General features: G+C 42.7%; 2 protein-coding genes across 2 annotated transcripts; both read left to right on the top strand.

Annotated features, from left to right (window-relative positions):
• Window positions 1–148: 148 nt before the first annotated feature.
• Window positions 149–13,830, top strand: akt2 (v-akt murine thymoma viral oncogene homolog 2). Its single transcript, XM_080007047.1, has 14 exons — window positions 149–313; window positions 2,547–2,711; window positions 4,735–4,866; window positions 4,974–5,085; window positions 6,508–6,658; window positions 6,812–6,943; window positions 7,167–7,232; window positions 7,333–7,401; window positions 7,535–7,657; window positions 7,767–7,895; window positions 9,630–9,844; window positions 10,834–10,921; window positions 11,012–11,114; window positions 11,671–13,830. The coding sequence occupies exons 2-14, from the start codon at window positions 2,666–2,668 to the stop codon at window positions 11,748–11,750; spliced, it is 1,446 nt and encodes a 481-aa protein (XP_079863173.1). The 5' UTR covers window positions 149–313; window positions 2,547–2,665; the 3' UTR covers window positions 11,751–13,830.
• A 2,370-nt stretch (window positions 13,831–16,200) lies between these two features.
• ccnp (cyclin P) lies at window positions 16,201–19,697 on the top strand (the record flags this gene model as incomplete). The annotated part of the gene is made up of 8 exons (XM_080006595.1): window positions 16,201–16,254; window positions 16,354–16,482; window positions 17,277–17,399; window positions 18,217–18,315; window positions 18,406–18,561; window positions 18,790–18,948; window positions 19,047–19,225; window positions 19,520–19,697. 8 exons carry the CDS (start codon window positions 16,201–16,203, stop codon window positions 19,695–19,697), a joined length of 1,077 nt encoding a protein of 358 aa, XP_079862721.1.

Below are 19,697 nucleotides of genomic sequence, written 5' to 3' on the forward strand. Positions count from 1 at the left end.
ACATCGTTCCTGTATTAATAGTAAACGGCCTGACGATCTCTCCCGCGGGATATGAACGCAGCATAGGGCAGCGGTCGCGCTTGAGTCTCGTACGTCACTTCCTGTTTGTGTCAGTGTGATCTGTCTGCCTCTGACGGAGGGCCCGGCCGCACTCAGCAGCAAAGTGTTTACGAGACGCGTTTTTGTGCGGTTTTGATTAAAAAAATAAAATAAAATAAAACAAAGGGAGAAGATCTCCGACCATACCGAGCGTGGCCTTTTTTTTTTTTTTTCCTCCCCCCCCAAGGGATGCTGATTTGAAAGGGTTTGGGGGGTAAGTTAAGCGCTGGATAATGCACGTTAAGCAGCAAACATGCTAACGAGCGAGCTGGTGGTTAGCTTGGATGGTACGTGCTCCGAGGTGCTGCGTGGGGATCCAGCCACTCAGCCAGAGAGCGATCGTTCAAATCACAACCCACTCTGACTTCTGCTGATGTTGCTTAAGGACCTTGGCTTATTCAAATGTAATATAAGCAAACATTGACACAGCAAATACGCTCAGCCATAAGCAGGTATGCTGTCTTGGTCATGGCAATTTAGGTTTTGATTCTACATTTCCATTAAATACCGATGGAAACCCGTTTTTCAGTTATAACGCCAAGTTGCGGATATTTTCGGGATTTTCTTTATACATTTTTCTATCTTGAACAGGGACTATCGATAGTCAACCGGGGAGCAAAATATTTAATGTAATTTTACATTTGTTAATATAAAATAAATGTACGAAAATAAATGTAAGAGTTCATTTAATAATACAAATGGTCACTACACTAACAGAAGAGCAGTATATGCGTACACTGAATAAACAAGAGCCATTTCCTGCAACATTTAAAATTGTTAGAGAGAACTGCTGTATTGTTTATTTCAGATATTTATCGATATAAATAGATCCCTTTTTTGATTTATTAGGGTAAAAATATGTTTGTATTTTTTTCACGAAATCAGAATGTTTATCTGGCCAAGTACCACTTACAAGGAAGTTGTCTTGGTAAGGGTGTCTGAAATGTAGGTGGTAGAAAGGATGGGGGTCTGCCGTTATTGATTATTCTCTTTGTAAACAAAGCACTGCCAACAGTGCTCTCGCGACTATTTATATTATACATGGTGGCATCGGTTTAATTCAGTTCAGTTCCCTTTCAAAATTCAGGTGTTGCTGAAGCACTCAAGACAACAAACATAAAATGGTTCCTTAAAATGGTACTTTTTGCATATGTTCCCAGATATGGGACATGGAATGATGTAGAGAGACTTGACATTTTCACTTTTTCTGAGGAATGCTGCAGCCTATTGTTGTACATTTTGCCCGGTGGAGTTTAAAGAACCAAATGTCCTTTTTTGCCAGTTTGCCACACAGGATACTCGCGCCATGTCTAAGCACATTGTTTTTGGTGGTTAAAATGTTACTTGGCACACGTAAACATTACTTAGAAGAGCCTAGCTTCATCGCATAGCACTGAATTATACACAAGTCATTGTTTACTAGACAAAGTCGCTGTCTGGTAAAGATCCTCTATTTTTTTTTCTTTCTTCCTCGCTGATTTGTATTATTTCAAATGTTTTATTTCAAACGTATAAAACAGCCTGAAATAACAGAACGATGAAACTGCTCCAAGTTCACTGTGTCAAATACAATGTAAAACATAGTGATCGGCCTGCATGCTTCCTTTAACTTCCTTTCTTTTATGAGTGCTGCCCAACAGGAGTGGCGTTGTTATTGCTTTTTTTTTTTTTTTAACTTGTTGGGGGTTTTTTAACATTTGAAAGCATACTTCTAAGTGAGGCCAGAATTGCATTTGAGGCTTATAAATGTAACCTTGGAAATCTGTTTTTTGTTGTTTTTTTTACAATTTGAAAGCAGGTTGCATATGATTGCATGAAATGCAATTGATATAGAATTTTGCATTGCTAATTCAAACCAGTTCTAATGCACATAGTCTCCCATACAGTCATCCAACAGTGCCAAAGCAGTCATTACACCTTGCTATTCCATGTCCTTATTATATCCATTATGGACACTGTTGAATTGTGTAATAACTCCAAATTGTGACAACTTGTCAGAGAAGCCCATTCTGTCAAGGGATGGGCCGTTCAAGTGAGAAATCCAAACTTTCAAAAAAGTGAAATGGTGTATGTTTCTGAAATGCATTTTTGTTACTTTGTGGTGTTCAGATACAAAATAATAATTAATGTAAAATCTAATATGTATATGATCGTGTAAAATGTTTAAAAGCTATACTTTTTTGTAACAGTTATATTTTCAGGTTTATATTGTCTATCATTTAAGATTTTAAATTATAATAGATAATATTAATCTAAAACAACATTCCCACTATCATCCTTTTGCCATTAGAGTCGCCACATCACTAATGTCTATACATTAGAGGTTTGGCTTTTAGCATTCCCAGCATTTGTGAAGACAGTGGTGTTTACGCACTGTTGATAAATAAGGTCCTTTATATCTAAATGTCATCTAACTTAACAGGTTTTTTATTTTTTACTTTGTCTAGGTCCTACCTATCGCAGTCTGAGCCATTCACCCCAAACTTGACGCGTAGGAGGAGCTGCACCTATTCCCTCCCTGCTTCCCTACATCCCCACTATTGACCCAGGCGGCCGTCTCCCCAGCATGAACGAAGTCAGTGTCGTGAGAGAGGGATGGCTCCAAAAAAGAGGTCGGTCCCCAAATATTCATCACCAGAATGTGCTTTATGCTATGCCCTCACATCTTATTGTGATCGATCGACAGTGTATCTGCTCAGCTCAACCCCTGTTTGCCCAAAATTCATTGCGGACTCTGAATGTATTAATTCAGCCTTATCCTTTTAAGAAAAAATGTCTTTAATCCTATTTTTAGTCATGGCTTATTACTTATGCTTATTAAAATGTGTCAAGCACTTGACTTACGCAGACTACTGACTACTAGACTACTACCAACTACTACTACAGGGTTCTTACTAGGTCCTTGAGGTGCTCAGGGCTTGATAGTAACGGTTGCCCTCGACAACCATATTGGGTCAATTGGCAACCATTTTGTGGTTGTCCCCTTTGGAAACCACTTGTTAACGTAAAAAAAAAAAAAAAAAATTGCGCTCGTACACTGCACCAACACATCTGGTAGACTTCCACCGTCAGAAGCGGACATGGCTCTAGTCTCCGGTTGAAAGCACTCCAAAGCTTTGCTGCCTTCATGGGCTCAGAAAACTGTAATGCGTGTCGGAAGTTATGTGTTCATGGAACCTGGAAAACCATCAGCTACCACCATAAGTATATTTCAGACCTTTTTCCATCCCAGTCCGGTAAACTAAAATGAAACTAAAAACTAAATGTGAAAATAAATTTTAGTTAAAACTAAGCATAAAAAAAATAAAACACACCAAAATTATATTATACTTACAAAACTAACAAAAATAAAAATATATTTTTATAGAAATGTCATAGAAATGAAATGTCTTTAGATCTACACTTTTTTCTTGTCAATTTAGCCAAGTTATCATGTCAACATATACAGTAGGTGTACAGTACAATAACCAGTTATTATCTTTGAAGACAGACAGCATTAATAATTGACATGGCTCAGACTTCATCTGGTGGAGAGATACTTTTAACACATAAAACACAAACTACAAAGTATTTTGTTTGGTTACTGTTATAAAGCTTTTTAACATTCTTTTATGCCACATTTTTATTATTAAGCTGATGTATAACTGCATCGTATCTCAATTAATCAAAATAAAAAGCGACAATGGCAACAATATTTTCAATGTTGGCAACCAAAAGCTGATGCCTTTTAAAAGTTTGTGTTTAGCCCTGGTGCTTGAAGTACTTGGATTTCGTCTTCAGGTGGCGCCAAGAAGAAACTTTCACTTTCGTAGCGTCAGATTAAGTATTGATAACACCCTTAGTATTTTACAATTTTTTTTCATTTGATGAACGTCGACGCTGATACATGAAAATAAACGAAATGGTTTTTTTTAGGTTTTCTATAAAAATGTGAAGGGCAAAATGACGATGGGGGCGGTGGGCAAGTAATGTAATCAGTGTACCCCCGAGCACCGTGTAACACCGGTAACGCCGATAACCGCGGCAACCCTAATGCAAATGCAATTTTTATTCTACTCTTGATCACTGTAAAATAAAAGCAGAATTTAAATAAGAACTATATTGAAAACCGTTAGTTCGTTAGTTGACATCTTCAATTTTGCAACATACATTTATACCGTGGGCACGGCATTGCAGTGAAAGGCTTATGGTTCAGAACCATGGTTGCTTGTTATCGTAGTTTTCCTTAATTAAGATTGTTGACACAAAAGAAACGGACAGTTCTTCCAAAGGTTCTTAGAACTTCCTGCGGTGTGAAGACGCCTTCTGTGACCAATTAAATTTTTCTGGGTTTTGCAAAGTGCAGCACGAGTTAGTCTTCTGAGTTTCCTTTTAACGCAGCATTGGCTCAAGTTGTCTGTCTAGGTGTCGCAAGTGGCTGGATGTGAATCGAGCATGACCCCAAATAATACGTGATATATATGGTTGTAAATTGCTAAAATCTAATATTCATTAGATTATATGAATACTTACAACCAAATTGTTCTGTAAAATCTTTCTACATTGAATTACAACATAATGAGTGACAAAATTATTAGTAACTGAGCCTTTTTTGATTCACACTGTCTGTGTATCCCGTGTGTCCCCTATCTTCAGGTGAATACATTAAAACGTGGCGGCCGCGCTACTTCATCCTCAAGAGCGACGGTTCCTTCATCGGCTACAAGGAGAAGCCAGAGGTGTCTAGTGACCACAGCCTGCCTCCGCTCAACAACTTCTCTGTCGCAGGTTGGTCCGCCCATTGTGTCTAGATCACCTTAAAACTTATTTGTGCGTTGTGGCAGCTCCGTTTAAAAGTCCTCACTAACAGTGCCTGCACTAACTGTGCCTTTTAGAATGCCAGCTAATGAAGACGGAGCGTCCCAGGCCCAACACATTCGTCATTCGCTGCCTACAGTGGACCACAGTCATTGAGCGCACCTTCCATGTGGAGAGCAACGAGGAGAGGTAAGAGGGCCATCTGGGGATGGTAGCTCAGGAGGTAGAACTGGTAGTCTAGTAATCTAAAGGTTGCTGGTTCGATCCCAGGCTCCTCCTGCTAGCGTCCTTGAGCAAGACACTTAACCCCTAATTGCTCCTGATGACTGCATCCGTCGGTGTTTGAATAATTGTAAGTCGCTTTGGATAAAAGCGTCTGCTAAAATGAAATGTAAAAAGGGCTGGAAGCCAGTGCATTTCACAGCTTTTAGAGAAATAATTTTAGAAACACTGTCCTCAGTTTGGGCGCTTTTCTTTTTTTCTAAACCCACGTCTTTTAAAAATGTGCAAGAGAAGCTTGACAGTCAACAGACGCCATAAAGCGCTTACTTTGTAAAACCCTCTTTTAAAGACGTTGTTTATATTTATGATTAACGAAACAACAAATGGTTAAAATAACATCACCACAAGAGGACGCAACAAGCTGCAAGGGAGATTTTCTGCAATAAGGTTTTAAAAGTTAATAGGATACATTCACTGAGAAGTGATTTAACTCAGATTTTTTCCCTTCAAAAGTGACACAGGTCTGATGATTGACTTAATGTAGACGGGGAAAAAGCTGCAGCTTTGTATCTGAGATTTTGAAATGGTAGTGACCAGTCACCTAAAAAAATAACAGACCTGACCCACATTTGAGAATTCAATTCAAAACCCTGCAATATAAAAGCCTCCTCCGTTTTTTGTTACAAAAAAAAGTCCTAATTTGTTATGGAGGCTGGAATAAAAGGACCTGAATACACACAGTCTACAAGCGGACTTCTGTGTGCTGAGGGACATGTTTGACTGGGAAATACACTCATACTCTAACCTGAATTCATTGCCAGCTGCCGGTATTATAAAGTCTGGCATTTGACCTGATTATAAGCCCGGTCTCCCAAATGAACTCTGGGTGCGGGGTGTTCCGCATAAGCTCTGCTAAACCCCCAGTCACAACAGTCTCCAGTTGGATAAATGCGCTGGTCTTCTGTGATGTTTCCTTGGCATTCTATTTTTTTCTCAGCGCCACTATTTTTATCTGTTCATCGCAAAGAATACAAAGCCGTGCATTTGTGGTTGCCCAACATGACCTTTTTGGAAAAACCAATGGTATTCTCAAGTCTCTTTAGTACGATGTTGTGCCTACTGGTTATAAACTTTTGTGAGGAGGCACTGATTCCAATTCTTAAACGAAAATTTCTCCCCCCGAAACTTGAATACCATACAAATCCATTACTTTCATTGAGCAGCAGATCTGTTAGATAAGTAATTCATTTTAATGTCTCATGTTATTCATGCGGCCTTCGAGATATTCTAGGGCGCCCTATTTTAACCTTGTATCTGACCACTATTTTGTCCAAGTAACCGTGCTTGAACTTCCCTAGTAACTTGTACCATCGTTACCTATGGGTTCAGGGAGGAGTGGATGCGGTCGATTCAGGCGGTGGCCAACAGTCTGAAGAGTCAACAGCAGGATGAGGAGCCCATGGAGATCAAATTCGGCTCGCCAAGCGACAGCAACACTGAGGAGATGGAGGTGGCCATGTCCAAGTCCCGAACCAAAGTGGTCAGTGTTGGTCCGCGACACGGTGTTAACACTTTGTAATTCTACAGTGTACTTAACAGTTCTTTACATGAAAAGCCCCTGAATAAATATCAATTTTGTGGAGACAGTATCTGTAGGCCTATTCTTCAAGGCTCTTCTCTCCCCTTCCCTCAGACAATGAGTGACTTTGACTACTTGAAGCTGCTTGGCAAGGGCACGTTCGGTAAAGTTATTCTGGTCAAGGAGAAGGCCACGGGGATGTACTACGCCATGAAAATCCTTCGCAAAGAAGTCATCATTGCCAAAGTTAGTGGTGGCATCACAACGCTGACATTTGAATGAGACTTGAATGTTAGACATGCATACAGAAGTCTGTCTGTGTGTGTGTGTGTGTGTCTGTGTGTGTGTGTGTGTGTGTGTGTGTGTGTGTGTGTGTGTGTGTGTGTGTGTGTGTGTGTGTGTGTGTATGTGTGTGTGTGTGTGTGTGTGCGCGTGCTTGCTTTCATTGCTTCTATCTCTGGTCCTTCAGGATGAGGTTGCTCACACAGTTACAGAAAGCAGAGTTCTACAAAATACTAAGCATCCCTTTCTCACGGTAGGTTACTGATGGGAGGGGCTGATAGTTCCATCTGTCCAAAACTAAAAAGTCCCCTTGGGATTATGTGTTGGCTAATTTGGTTGTGCTTCCTCTGCAGACACTGAAATATGCGTTTCAAACTCATGACCGGCTATGTTTTGTAATGGAGTACGCAAACGGGGGAGAGGTTAGTCTTATTCAATTCCTTCTATTTGCCACTCCTACAACTCCCTCTCCCAATGAAAATGGAACAGTAATCTGTTGGGAAAGCTTGACTCCTTTGTGTCTTTTAATTTTTTAAATTTTTTTTTATCCCCCAGCTCTTCTTTCACTTATCAAGAGACCGCGTCTTCACAGAGGACAGGGCGCGTTTTTACGGTGCTGAGATAGTGTCCGCCCTGGAGTACCTGCACTCACGCAATGTAGTTTATAGGGACCTGAAGGTGGGTTCCCTGTCTATATATCATAATTCCAGGCTTCGCTCACTCAGCATGTGCTTTGAGAGACTAAAGCCTGTAACCTTCTCTTTTTCTCTAAACTTGGTTCTTCCAGCTGGAGAACCTCATGCTGGACAAGGACGGACACATCAAGATCACAGACTTTGGTCTGTGCAAAGAAGGCATCACCGACGGTGCCACCATGAAAACGTTCTGTGGAACCCCAGAGTACTTGGCGCCAGAGGTGATGGCAAAATTAAAATTAATTTGCACTTAACCTCATTTTTGGTGTTAGCTTCCCGTGTTCCATCTGGTTGGTCGCTTATGGAAAGCAATCGAAACAAAAAGATCCAAAATAAAAACACATCAATACCGGCATTGGAACCGCATGGGATGCATGGCACAGCACTGGAGGAGAAATAAAAAAAACACACACCGACTTAGATTCAGCCTTGTTTACCGTTTTTTATTTGAGTACCGGTTTATATTTGAGGAAATACGGTATCAATAAAACATGGGAAACAGGAAAAAACAAGCTTTTTGACCCAGGAAAAGGATGAGATTGAGTGACCCGGAAAGGGAGGTTGAAGTACATCCCCTGTAATGATGCAAAGGCAATCAACCAATTGCGACAAAGGGGGAGGTCTCAGAACTAGAGAAAGAGAAAGTTCACCTCGGGGGCTTGCGCTAAGAACACCGCAAGAACCCATATCGCCGTGTCGATTTGTTCTTATCTTGTTCTGAAGATGTATTTTTGGTCCAAAACTTCTATTTCTTTTTAAGTGTACTGCCACCACCACTTTGCCACCTTCAGTGAGGCTACTGAATAGAAAATACTTAAAATACTGCTTAAAAATAAAAACTTCCCTTTACCAGCTTGAAAGTACATAGATTAAATGGCCCTTTAACCTTATAAGCTCAGGACGCTTGCTCTATTTATTGTGTTTTTAATTTTACTAGTGCTTGCTCGTTCAAAATGTAAGACTTTCTAAGACATTTAATGGCACAGTTTGACAAAATGTCAATGAGTGAGTCCTGTGTTCCACAATGTAAGACGAAACTGCCAGTTAAAGTCGTACACCGGGGAAATACAGTCTTTATGGCTCAGTCGCAGAGCCCTGAAGCCCCACCCCCTGCTGGCTCGCTGTTTGCTGTTTATTGAAAGTTTTATTAATATTACATGTGTCGCATGGCCAAATTGCGCCAAATTCAAACTCCACGTCCTTGGGTCCCCAACCAATACACCCGCCATCCATGTGAAGTAGATCAGATGTGGAGATAACCGAAGGACATACAGACAGACAGATTCCTTCCTGTACATGCTGTTCAAAATGGCACAGTTTAACAAATTGTAAGGACAACTTTGCGACTTAAAAAAAAAAATCACCAAATGTGAAAATATAGGCATGTCATAACTTCAGGAGGATCAGTCGAGTCCGAGTTTCTTCAGTCAATGATTTTCCAGGCGCTCCTCCTCCTCCTTTCACGTGCATGTGTGACGTTGAAGGTCGCCCGCCCGGTGCTCGACTAGCACCTCCAGCCCTTCCTCTGCCCTCATGGCATCTCCTGCTTCATATACTGGATGAGGGTCTCGCAAATCACAGAGCGGCCCACTCCACCACCCCCGGTACATTTGTTTGTGTGCTGCACAGGGCGGCTCGCAGTTCGCCTGTTTATTCGTTTCTAAATTGCACCAAATTCAACAATGCACGTCCTTGGGTCCCCAGTAATACACCCACCAAGCGTAAAGTCATCTGATGAATGGTTCTCGAGATAATCGAAGGACATACATTCAGACAAGAGATTCCTAGAATCATAGTTAGAAGAAGACTAGTGCATACATTCTAAGACATTTGAATGGCGCAGTTTAACAAAATGTCAATGATTTAGTCCTTAGCATGGTTATTCAAGACACTCTTTGTGACTCAGTGGCAGAGCCCTGAAGCCCCTTTCCCTTTCCCCAACTTGCCATTGCCAGGTGCTGGAAGACAACGACTACGTCCGGTCGGTGGACTGGTGGGGCTTGGGCGTGGTCATGTACGAGATGATGTGCGGCCGGCTGCCCTTCTACAACCAGGACCACGAGCGCCTGTTCGAGCTCATCCTCATGGAGGAGATCCGCTTCCCTAAGAACCTGGCCCCCGAGGCCAAGGCCCTGCTGGCCGGCCTGCTCAAGAAGGATCCCAAGCAGAGGTGTGTGGACGGTCGAATTTCGCGATTATTAGAGGGAGTTTTATGAGAACAATGAGTCTGAAATTTTATTTTGCATTCCTATGTATCCCAAGGGTTAGCGATCTCATTTGGATTCCTTTACCCAGGGTTCTTACCAGGTCCTTCAGGTGCTTGAAGCGCTTGAATTCCGTCCTCAGAAATTTAAGTACCAGAATACCTTGAAAATTGCTCCCTTTGTGGTGAAGTGCTTGAAAACGTCCTTGGAAAAAAACGTGATAATTGAAAACCTGTGATTTTCCCCTGAGTTTAGTTATTCAAATCAGTGTCATACAAAAAAAATCCAGAATTGTGTTTACAACATTGATTGTTGACACTTATAGTAGTAGATGGCAATTGAAGAGCGTGTGTGTGTGTGTGTGTGTGTGTGTGTGTGTGTGTGTGTGTGTGTGTGTGTGTGTGTGTGTGCGTGTGCATGCGTGCGTGCGTGTGTGAGTGTGATAGACAACGAGACTATATTATGTTTTGGGGGGTGGTAGCTCAGGCGGTAGAGCTGGTGGTCTAGTGATCTAAAGGTTGCTGGTTGGATCCCAGGCTCCTCCTGCTAGCATGCTGTAGTGTCCTTGAGCAAGACACTTAACCCCTAATTGCTCCTGATGGCTGCGTCCGACGGTGATTGAACAATTGTAAGTCGCTTTGGATAAAAGCGTCTGCTAAATGAAATGTAATGTAACGTTTTAGTAAATAAAGATCACATTGAAAATTATATTTATCCAAGTCCTTGAAAACAAAAAACGAGTGCTCAAAAATGTTTATTGAAAGCCCTGTAATTAAATTCTTAATGCCACAATGAATGCTGTTTAAATGTTGACACTGTGATATGTATCAATATCATGTCAAATTGACTATAACTTAACATCTCACTGTGTAATGACGCAAGTTTATAGAGTCATAAAGTTTTTGCTCTTGTTGACATGTTTTTGTTTTTTTTTGTTTTTGTTTTTTTTTCCCAGGCTCGGAGGCGGACCGGATGATGCAAAAGAAGTGATGACCCACAAGTTCTTTACCTCCATCAACTGGCAGGATGTCCTTGACAAAAAGGTATGACGTGGCCGGTGGGAGAAGGGCCGGGAGGGGTCCCGGCGGAACGATGTCACGTGACAAGTCTCCTGTGTGTTTGTCTCTCCACAGCTCATTCCGCCCTTCAAGCCCCAGGTCACCTCGGAGACGGACACGCGTTATTTCGACGACGAATTCACGGCCCAAACCATCACCGTAACTCCGCCGGACAAATGTGAGCAATTTTCCGTTTGTCATTCGTCTTGCATCTTTCTCTTCAAGCTGAAACAATTCCCTGTGTGTGTGTGTGTGTGTGTGTGTGTGTGTGTGTGTGTGTGTGTGTGTGTGTGTGTGTGTGTGTGTGTGTGTGTGTGTGTGTGTGTGTGTGTGTGTGTGTGTGTGCGTCGCTCTCTCTCTCGCTTCTGCTGTTGTGATCTCTCTCTCTCTTCCACCCCTTTCTTGCTCTCTTTCTCTCTCTCTCTCTCTGAGACCCTCTCTCTCACCCTCTCTCTCTCTCTCTCACTTTCAAATGTGTTTGCGGTGTTGGGGAGGTACTGTGCTCTGTCCAGGGTGATTTTTTACCTGTAATTTCCCGGCGGTTTGCCTCAAATTGTTTTGTTTATTGGTTCCTTTATAATCAGGCTTCTGCTGTTGTGACATGACTTCCTGAAAATAAAGGAACCATAAAAGTCAGTAGTCTCTCTCTCTCTCTCTCTCTCTCTCTCTCTCTCTCTCTCTCTCTCTCTCTCTCTCTCTCTCTCTCTCTCTCTCTCTCTCTCTCTCTCTCTCAGATGACAGCCTGGACGTGGAGGACTCGGACCAGCGTACACACTTCCCTCAGTTCTCCTACTCCGCCAGCATACGGGAATGATACGGTTGGACGAGCGAGGAGGGCTTATAAACACGTTCACCAACATGCACTTGAACTGCTGGGGAATCGGAATAATGCAAACGGAAGAAGAGAGAAAAAAAAAGAAAAAAAAAGAAGTGGCACTCGACACATTTTCATTGAGACTTTAAACACGGACACACACACACACAGATCAGCGCTGAAGCGAGACGCGGCTCGCAGCACGTGACACAAACATGAGTCCCGGGACGGCCGACCTCAGCAGGCCTGTGCGGGCGCGGACACACACACACACACACACACACACACACACACACACACACACACACACATCGGGATGGCAGCTTCGTCTCTGCACGTCCCGTACAAAAGAACTGGCACTCGACACATTTTCATTGAGACTTTTAACACGGACACAAACACAGATCAGCGCGGAAGCGAGACGGGCATCGCAGCGCATGACACAAACTCGTATCTCGGAACAGCCGACCTCAGCGGACCCGTGCGGGTGGACACACACACACACACACACACACACACACACACACACACACCGGACGGCGGCTTCGTCTCTGCACATCCCGTACAAGCTCCACCTCCGGCCTCGCCCACGGGACCCTCCACCGCACTACAACGGGCACCGCACCACGGCCTCGATGCGTCACTATTACCAGGTTATGCCAGCAACGCGCCACCTTGTCACCAGCTGAAACCATGCTACACACACACACACACACACACACACACACACACACACACACACACACACACACACACATATCCATGCACAGACTGCATATATCAGAACCTGATAGTTTTAAAAATAAGAATCAAATTTAGTCCAATAGGAAAAAACATTGTGTATTTTTGTTTGTTTTTGTTTTGTTTATCAATTGTTACGGTTTTAAATACAAAGCCATATTTCAGCATTTATTTTTGATTTTTACAAGTGCTCTTTCTGGAACTCGCTGTTACAAATCATGTGGGAGTGTTTCCCACTGTGAGAAACGGGGGTGGGAGGGGAGGAGGGGACGCCACCTCTGTGTTTGCACTGTGCGTGTCAGAGTGTGCCTGTATCCATACAGAGTGTGAGAGAATGTCTGAACAACCATTTGAATCTCATTCATCCAATCATCTGTTGACGCATGTGTCTTCGCTTTGTTTTTTGTTTTTTTCCAACCCTTTGGCAAACATATAGAGAAGAAGGGACACTACAGAGTGCGATCACTGACTTCCCAGCGGGGACAAAACAAAGGGGGGTTATAAAGGGAGTTTGCGGGTCGCGGTTTAGAGGAGAACGAGCCTCTCAGAGGTTGAACGCATCGACACTTTGTCATGCGTCCATTTAGTCGATGATTATTTTGAATAGAAGCATTTCGAAGGTCCGCAAAGTCTTTTTGGAAGATGGGTCACGTTTCCACGAATCGACACCGGATTTCCCCCGTTAGCTCCATTCGCAATAACTCCCGTTTTTTCCAGACGGTGTGTAACTTTGTAGCGTACCGTTGATCGGGGCTTTATAGTTGTACTCGGATCTCACAGGGAACATTTGACGTCATTGAATAGAAATTGCTGATGCTCTCGCCGATGGTTTCATTTGCTCTCATCGGTTCCGTAAGTGTGATTGAAAAAAACAACAACAAAAAACTATGAAAAATGGTTGAATCTTCGCTTTATTATTTTTTTTGTTCCTGTGATGAGGCCAAAACTTGACTAACTTGTTGGAAGTCTGACTCTTGGAATGATTCCACACGTGATGTTTAGGGCTTTGGTTTGTGATTTCCTTTCGGCTGGGTTTCGAGTACTTGGATCCGTAACGTCCAGGACTACAGGAACTATTTCATGCTCGAATTGGAAATATGAGAAATGCACCCGTTGGCAGATGCATAGTATTTCATATGACAGGAAGAGGGAGCTCAGTCGTCGTTTGAGCTTTGTAAAATGAGCATCAATACCTTATTTCTGTTTTTCCATTGTTTTGTGTTTGTTTTGGATAAATGTTCTCCCTTTTTTTTGTCCATGTATCTGTTCAATTTTGGAAGACACATTGTCTGGTCTAAGTATATATTATATAATATATATTAAAATTTTTCAAATCGTTTGTTTTCTTTATTTCATAATTCTCAATTTCTTGGTTTCCATTACATTGATTGTGGCGTCATGTGATATGCTTTCTTTATTTTTCTTTTATGTTTATTTTAAGTTCTGATCTCCACAGTTCTCCTATCCTCAATCTAATCAGAACGCCGAGGCAGCTGAAAAGATTAGATTTGTACATGGAATGGTGAGTTTGAGCTCCATGTTCATCTCATACATGCTGCTTAATAAAGGTGAAAATTTGTCATTTTCCATTTAACCATTACATCATCTTGGATCTCAATTACACATTGGGTTGTTGAGAATATGAGAGAGATTTTTTTTTTTCCGGGGCGGTATTAAATCTGGGTGCTAGTCCCCTGTGCCCCCCCATTCCTCCAGTTTTTTATTACCGACTAGTCCAACTTCAGCACCTCGTCTCACCGGCTCTCAGTCGAACCCAGTGTCCACCATTTTTGGAAGCGGCTGGGCCGAACTTCAGGGCTACATCACTGACCGACTCTTTGCCTTCATCGTTGAGATGGTCTCGGGGACGGGCGCGTGTTGCCGCAACATTTTTTGTAATGCTGGCTCGAAAAGCCTTACACTGCACTTTGCTGCTAACTATGCTTTGTTTATTAGTGCTTTACAACTGAAAATGCAAATGAAACTGACCTCCCTGACCTCTTCTGTTGGGACACACGGACACAAGCACCTAATCACCGATATGTAAATACCAGAAAATAAAAAATAAAGCTTGACGATTGACGCAGAATCAACAGAAAGGCTTGCAGCTTTGTAGTGATTAATTTGCAGCTTTACTGTGGTTACAATGGCTTATGTATGTATGTGTGTGTCTGTGTATGTGTATATATATACACACACACACACACAGTATATCTATATAAATGTGATTTTACTTAACAGTCACAAATGTCGCAAGCAAAACAAGATGTTGAGCTTGGGGTTCAGATGACATTAAGAAAAGCAATCTCTTGGGGAGGACATTGTCCTCTGGCAGACCAGCTCGGTGCCCCATCGCAGGATTTTACAATGTAACAGGCGATCCCTGCTACATTGCTGTAGCCTATAACATTTGCAACTAATATTCCAGTAAAGGCTTTTACTGGAAGGTGTGTGTGTGTTTGTTTTTGCCTTTATTTTTATTTTAGTATGCAGGTCACACTCAGTGACCTGCATACTCTGTTACATTTAAATTAGCTGCATACAGTTTCATTTAGGTACATAGTTGGAGATTGGTCACAAATTTGGCAAATACCCCAAACCCAAAAATTAACTAAATAAGTCATGGTGCAACATAAAGTATGTGTATATTACAAGTTGATATAATAACTCGGGGTGTCATGGTGGCTATACTGTATGGTTTCACTCCTCCCTGCTGTGATGCAAACTGTAGTCCTCCCAGGTGACACCTACAAGTCTATACACATGCGTTGCGTTGCGTTGGGTTGGGTTGGGAGTAACTTAACCCTAAAATGTAATTACAGAGAAAGCATCCTCTGCAGTTTAAACGCTGGATCTTGCAATTGCTTTCGAGCTTGAAATTACTATCATCCTTGACAACAAGTCAAAACAAAAGAGCATTGACTCTGAAATGCTCAGCTCTAGGAGTCCTAAATAGTTATCCCTGGGAGGAAGAGAGAGAAAATCGATAAAAATCTAAGGGCTAATATTAATAATATAGCCCTTGAGTTATATATTACTTAATAGTGTATTATTCATAATGATGATAATAATAATAATGACAATAATACATTTTAAATATCTATATAAGAGACTCAATTATTAGAAATTTACTTTATATATATATATGAAAATGTGTGTCTACACAGTATTCATTGGGATGTACATTTGGAAGGGAGTGTTAATTTCAGATTATATAATAATGTAAATAATAAAGTTTCAATATGCGTGATGATGCAGACTCAGATTGTCATAAATATACAGATATGCAGGCTTTCGATTGAAGAACAGATGAAATAGTGAGATGAGGCGACAGGTGAGTCACACAGTAAAAACCTAAATTATTACATATCGACATTTATGCTAGAAAGTGACAGATGCGTGGTGTCCTCTGCGACGCTAGAACACACTTCCCTCTGCCCAACAGTGGGTCGAGGGCCCACACAGGGCACCTGCTCATGGAAACCTCACCCTCCTGATTGGCTCTAACAGGCTTACGTACTTCTGCTCGTCGTTCAAACGAGTTTCCTGTATGCAAAGTGCGCGAGGCGGGCCTCCACCAATCAGCGCTCGGCTTGGCTTTCTTAATGGCTCCCGCCGAGCCCCACGCCCCCCTCTCTGCCTTTCCTCCGTGATAAGTAGCTGCAGCGGCCGGTCGGGCTCGGCTGAACTGCGGTCTGTGGCTCGAAATATGGCCGAGACTGGGTTCGGCGACTCGAAGGCTCTGCTGGACTTACACAAGAAGGTGAGCGAGTGGCTGTAGGTCTGCAGTTATTATTGATAATATCTTAGTGTGTGTGTGTGTGTGGCTTCACTTATTTTTTTTTTTTTAATTGTCTACCAGGGAGAAGAGAGGAGGCGCGTCCCCGTAAGAACATGGGCTAATGAATGTGGCCCTAAAGACCGAAGGCACCCCCCAGAAGGCGATGCGCCCAGGTGTGCTCCCATCACCATGGAGACAGAGCACAGATGGGTATGCTTGCTGGCTGTCTACGGTGTGGCCTACTTACTCAATCTCATTAAGGCCCGTGTAGCTACGTTTGCAGGTGGAGCACATTAGGCTGATGACTGGCCGTGCTGATGTTTGCATCTACAGGTCTGGAGACGGACGGCGTCAACAAGCGATGGCATCATCATGGGCTACCATGGAGATGGTGTGCTCGGCTGGCAGTGTAATCTACAAAAGCTTCTTGACCCACTTTAGTTTTCTTTCCTTTGCACCAGAAATACGCTCAATTTCAAATTGGTGTCTGTAACTTCGGTTTACTGAACTTGCACTATGCAGCATTGGGTGGCAACTGGGCTTCATGAGGAAACCGCCCTGTCAAACTAGTCCACTTCACGATGGCTTGTTTTACCTCTACTCATTCATTGGGTCACTGTTTTTTTTTTTTGGTGTGGTGGGTTGGTGCTTTGATCTAGGGATGCATTGATGCCACTTTTCTATGGATTCTGAGTGCTAAACAAGATGAGGAGAAATCTGCTGTTCTCATGTACAAATCAATTACATACTTGGATGGTTATGTAACAGATTTAGGTTTTGTTCTATTACAGCCTGATGTCAGAACAATATCTGATAGCAGTATTGCTGCATCCCTACTGTAAGCACACAAGGATGTTTGAAATGTGGAGAGTAACATTAATGTGCTTTTAAATGGAGAGGATTACATCAGTACAAAATGGTATTGGAAGTGTTCCTGCGTCTCCACAGCTACAGTGTCAGACCCGTGCGCAGAGGAGTCGTTGTTTTACCATCATGGTGTCCAGGGTCTACACAGCCTTCAAGCCCTGGTGCCCAGCTTGCTGCGTCAGGAGATGGAGTTTGCAATGGAGAAACTGGGCCTCATTTGGGACCGGTCCTATGCTTGGGACATGTTTCTGGACATGTTGGTGAGATCTGGCGCTGTACCTCAGCCTTGTATTTGTAGTATTGTGATTGGTACTTGAATAGGGTCTGCAATAATGGAATGCTTGGCAGCAGATACAGAAGAATCTGAGCATTAGTAAAGGAAATGCTATTCCACCCTCCCCTCCATGCTTGCACTCTTGACCTGCCATTTAATGAGGTTTTTTAAACTGTATATTAACATAACTGCTAAACAGTGGCAGGCAACGTGTGATGCTCCAGAACAGTGATGCCGAAATGATTCAACCCTGCAACTTTCTGTTGATGCAATTAACAGTGGTGGTACTTTAACTGTTGCTGATATTCTGTTGTGCATCAGAATACATCTATTTCGCCATGGCAAATACATTTTCAGATATAGATTGTGTGTATAGGAGTTGTCATGGCAAAGATTGCATTGCTGACAGTTCGCATTAAAAAATTGGCAGTCTGAGATTAAATGATTTGCAAAAATAGCAGTTTACAAAAAGAAAAGCAGTATATCAAAGCTTGATGTACAAAATAGATTCATAATATGAATAAAATGCTGATGAGTACCTAAGCCATTGGCTAATCTAGCGAGATATAAAACCTAACAATGTTTAAGGTAGTTTGTTACATTGCCAATATCATGTAGACACATCTACACACAACCAATTTCTAACAAGTCCTGTTTTACGCCATGACTCAGAATTGTTCTGTTTGGGAATGTATTTGCTAAAAGCTCATTTTAATGCAGAGTTTTGCAGGCCTGGATATTGAAGAACTTGAAAACTTGGTAAAACCACATTATTCCAATTTGCTTTTTTCGTCCTCCTACAGAGAAACCAGTTCAGAAACACTTTTCACAACGTTGACCTGCCCCGGCCATTTACAGACACAACACGCTCAATCTTGGTAGACTGGCTGATACAGGTTCATGTAAGAGCTCTACTGCCGGTACTGTTTTATACGGAGAGCTCAAATCTTGATAAAAGTTTTTCTTTAGTGTCTTCCTTCTGTCCCACCCAGGAAGTGCTGCATTTCCAGGAAGAGACTCTCTACCTGGCTGTACACCTCCTCAACCGCTCCCTGCGACAGGTCAAAGTGTCCACGGCCAACCTGCAGCTTTTGGGGGTGGTTTGCCTCTTCCTGGCAGCCAAGAAAGAAGAGTGTCTCCTCCCAGAGGTAATACCTGTTCACTTCTCCCCAATAACAAAATATGTGGGCTGGAGAGGGTGATCATTTTGTTTCTCATTTGTGATCTTCATAACCCAGCTTCCATATATAATAGTCTGACAGTATCTTCTAAGCGCTTCCAAATCTGGCTGTGTGTATATAGTAAGTGCTTATGTTCTGATTGCAGAATATGCAAGTGATTGGACATGGGTCACTTCTTATACACTTTTCACCCAGGTGTCAGAGCTCTGCTACTTGATGGACAACAGCTACACCAAACACCAGTTGCTGCGCATGGAGCGCAAGGTCCTGTACGGACTGAAGTTTGACCTGAGCCACTGTCCCGCTCTGCATTTCCTCCTCCTCTCTGCTGCCATTGCGCGTTGTAGTGCCAAGGTTGGTTCCTCTTTTTTGCAGTCTTTATTGTTGTAGTTTATAGCATTATAATAGTGTGTGCTTATGCTGAAGTGTTCTCGCACTCATAATGCCGCTAGGCAGTCTGGATGGCCCGCTACCTGCTGGAGCTCTCCCTCCTGGAAGGCCAATGTGTGGTCTTCTTGCCTGTGCAGTTGGCATGGGCTGCCCTCTGCCTGGCCCGCCAGGTACTGCAGGAGCCCCCCACGCCGGACAGTGACACTGCCTGGTGTGTGGCCTCCAGCATCCACATGGGAAGGTGTGTGTACACAGCAGTATTCTATGACTAATAAGGATGGAATGTACCTAAATGCTTTCCCTATATCTACTAATGTTTCGTGTGTGGAGAGTTAATTTAAATCAGTGCTGTATTGACTTTCTGATTGCAGGCAGCACAAGTGAATTCATAATATACACTTGTCTTGAGCATCTTATAAGTACATTTAGTCATGGTATCAAACCATCAGTCACAGCCAGCTAAACCTTCCTCTAAGAAAATCCTGCACTCAGACTGAAATTGGCGTTATTTTAACCCCTACATACTTATTTTCAGTGAGACCGCTCTCTGCAGGATCATGCACATCCTTGCAGGGGCTGCAGCCAAGGCCCACAGCAGAGAGAACCGTGCTACTGTCATGAAGTTCTCCTCCCCAGAGACTATGCATGTCAGCAGCCACCCAGTTCTTCAAAATGCTTCCTGTATGCTGGGCCTACCTGTATTGCACTCCTGA

The sequence above is a fragment of the Zeus faber genome (assembly GCF_960531495.2).
Source record: "Zeus faber genome assembly, chromosome: 9".
NCBI classification, from domain to species: domain Eukaryota; kingdom Metazoa; phylum Chordata; class Actinopteri; order Zeiformes; family Zeidae; genus Zeus; species Zeus faber.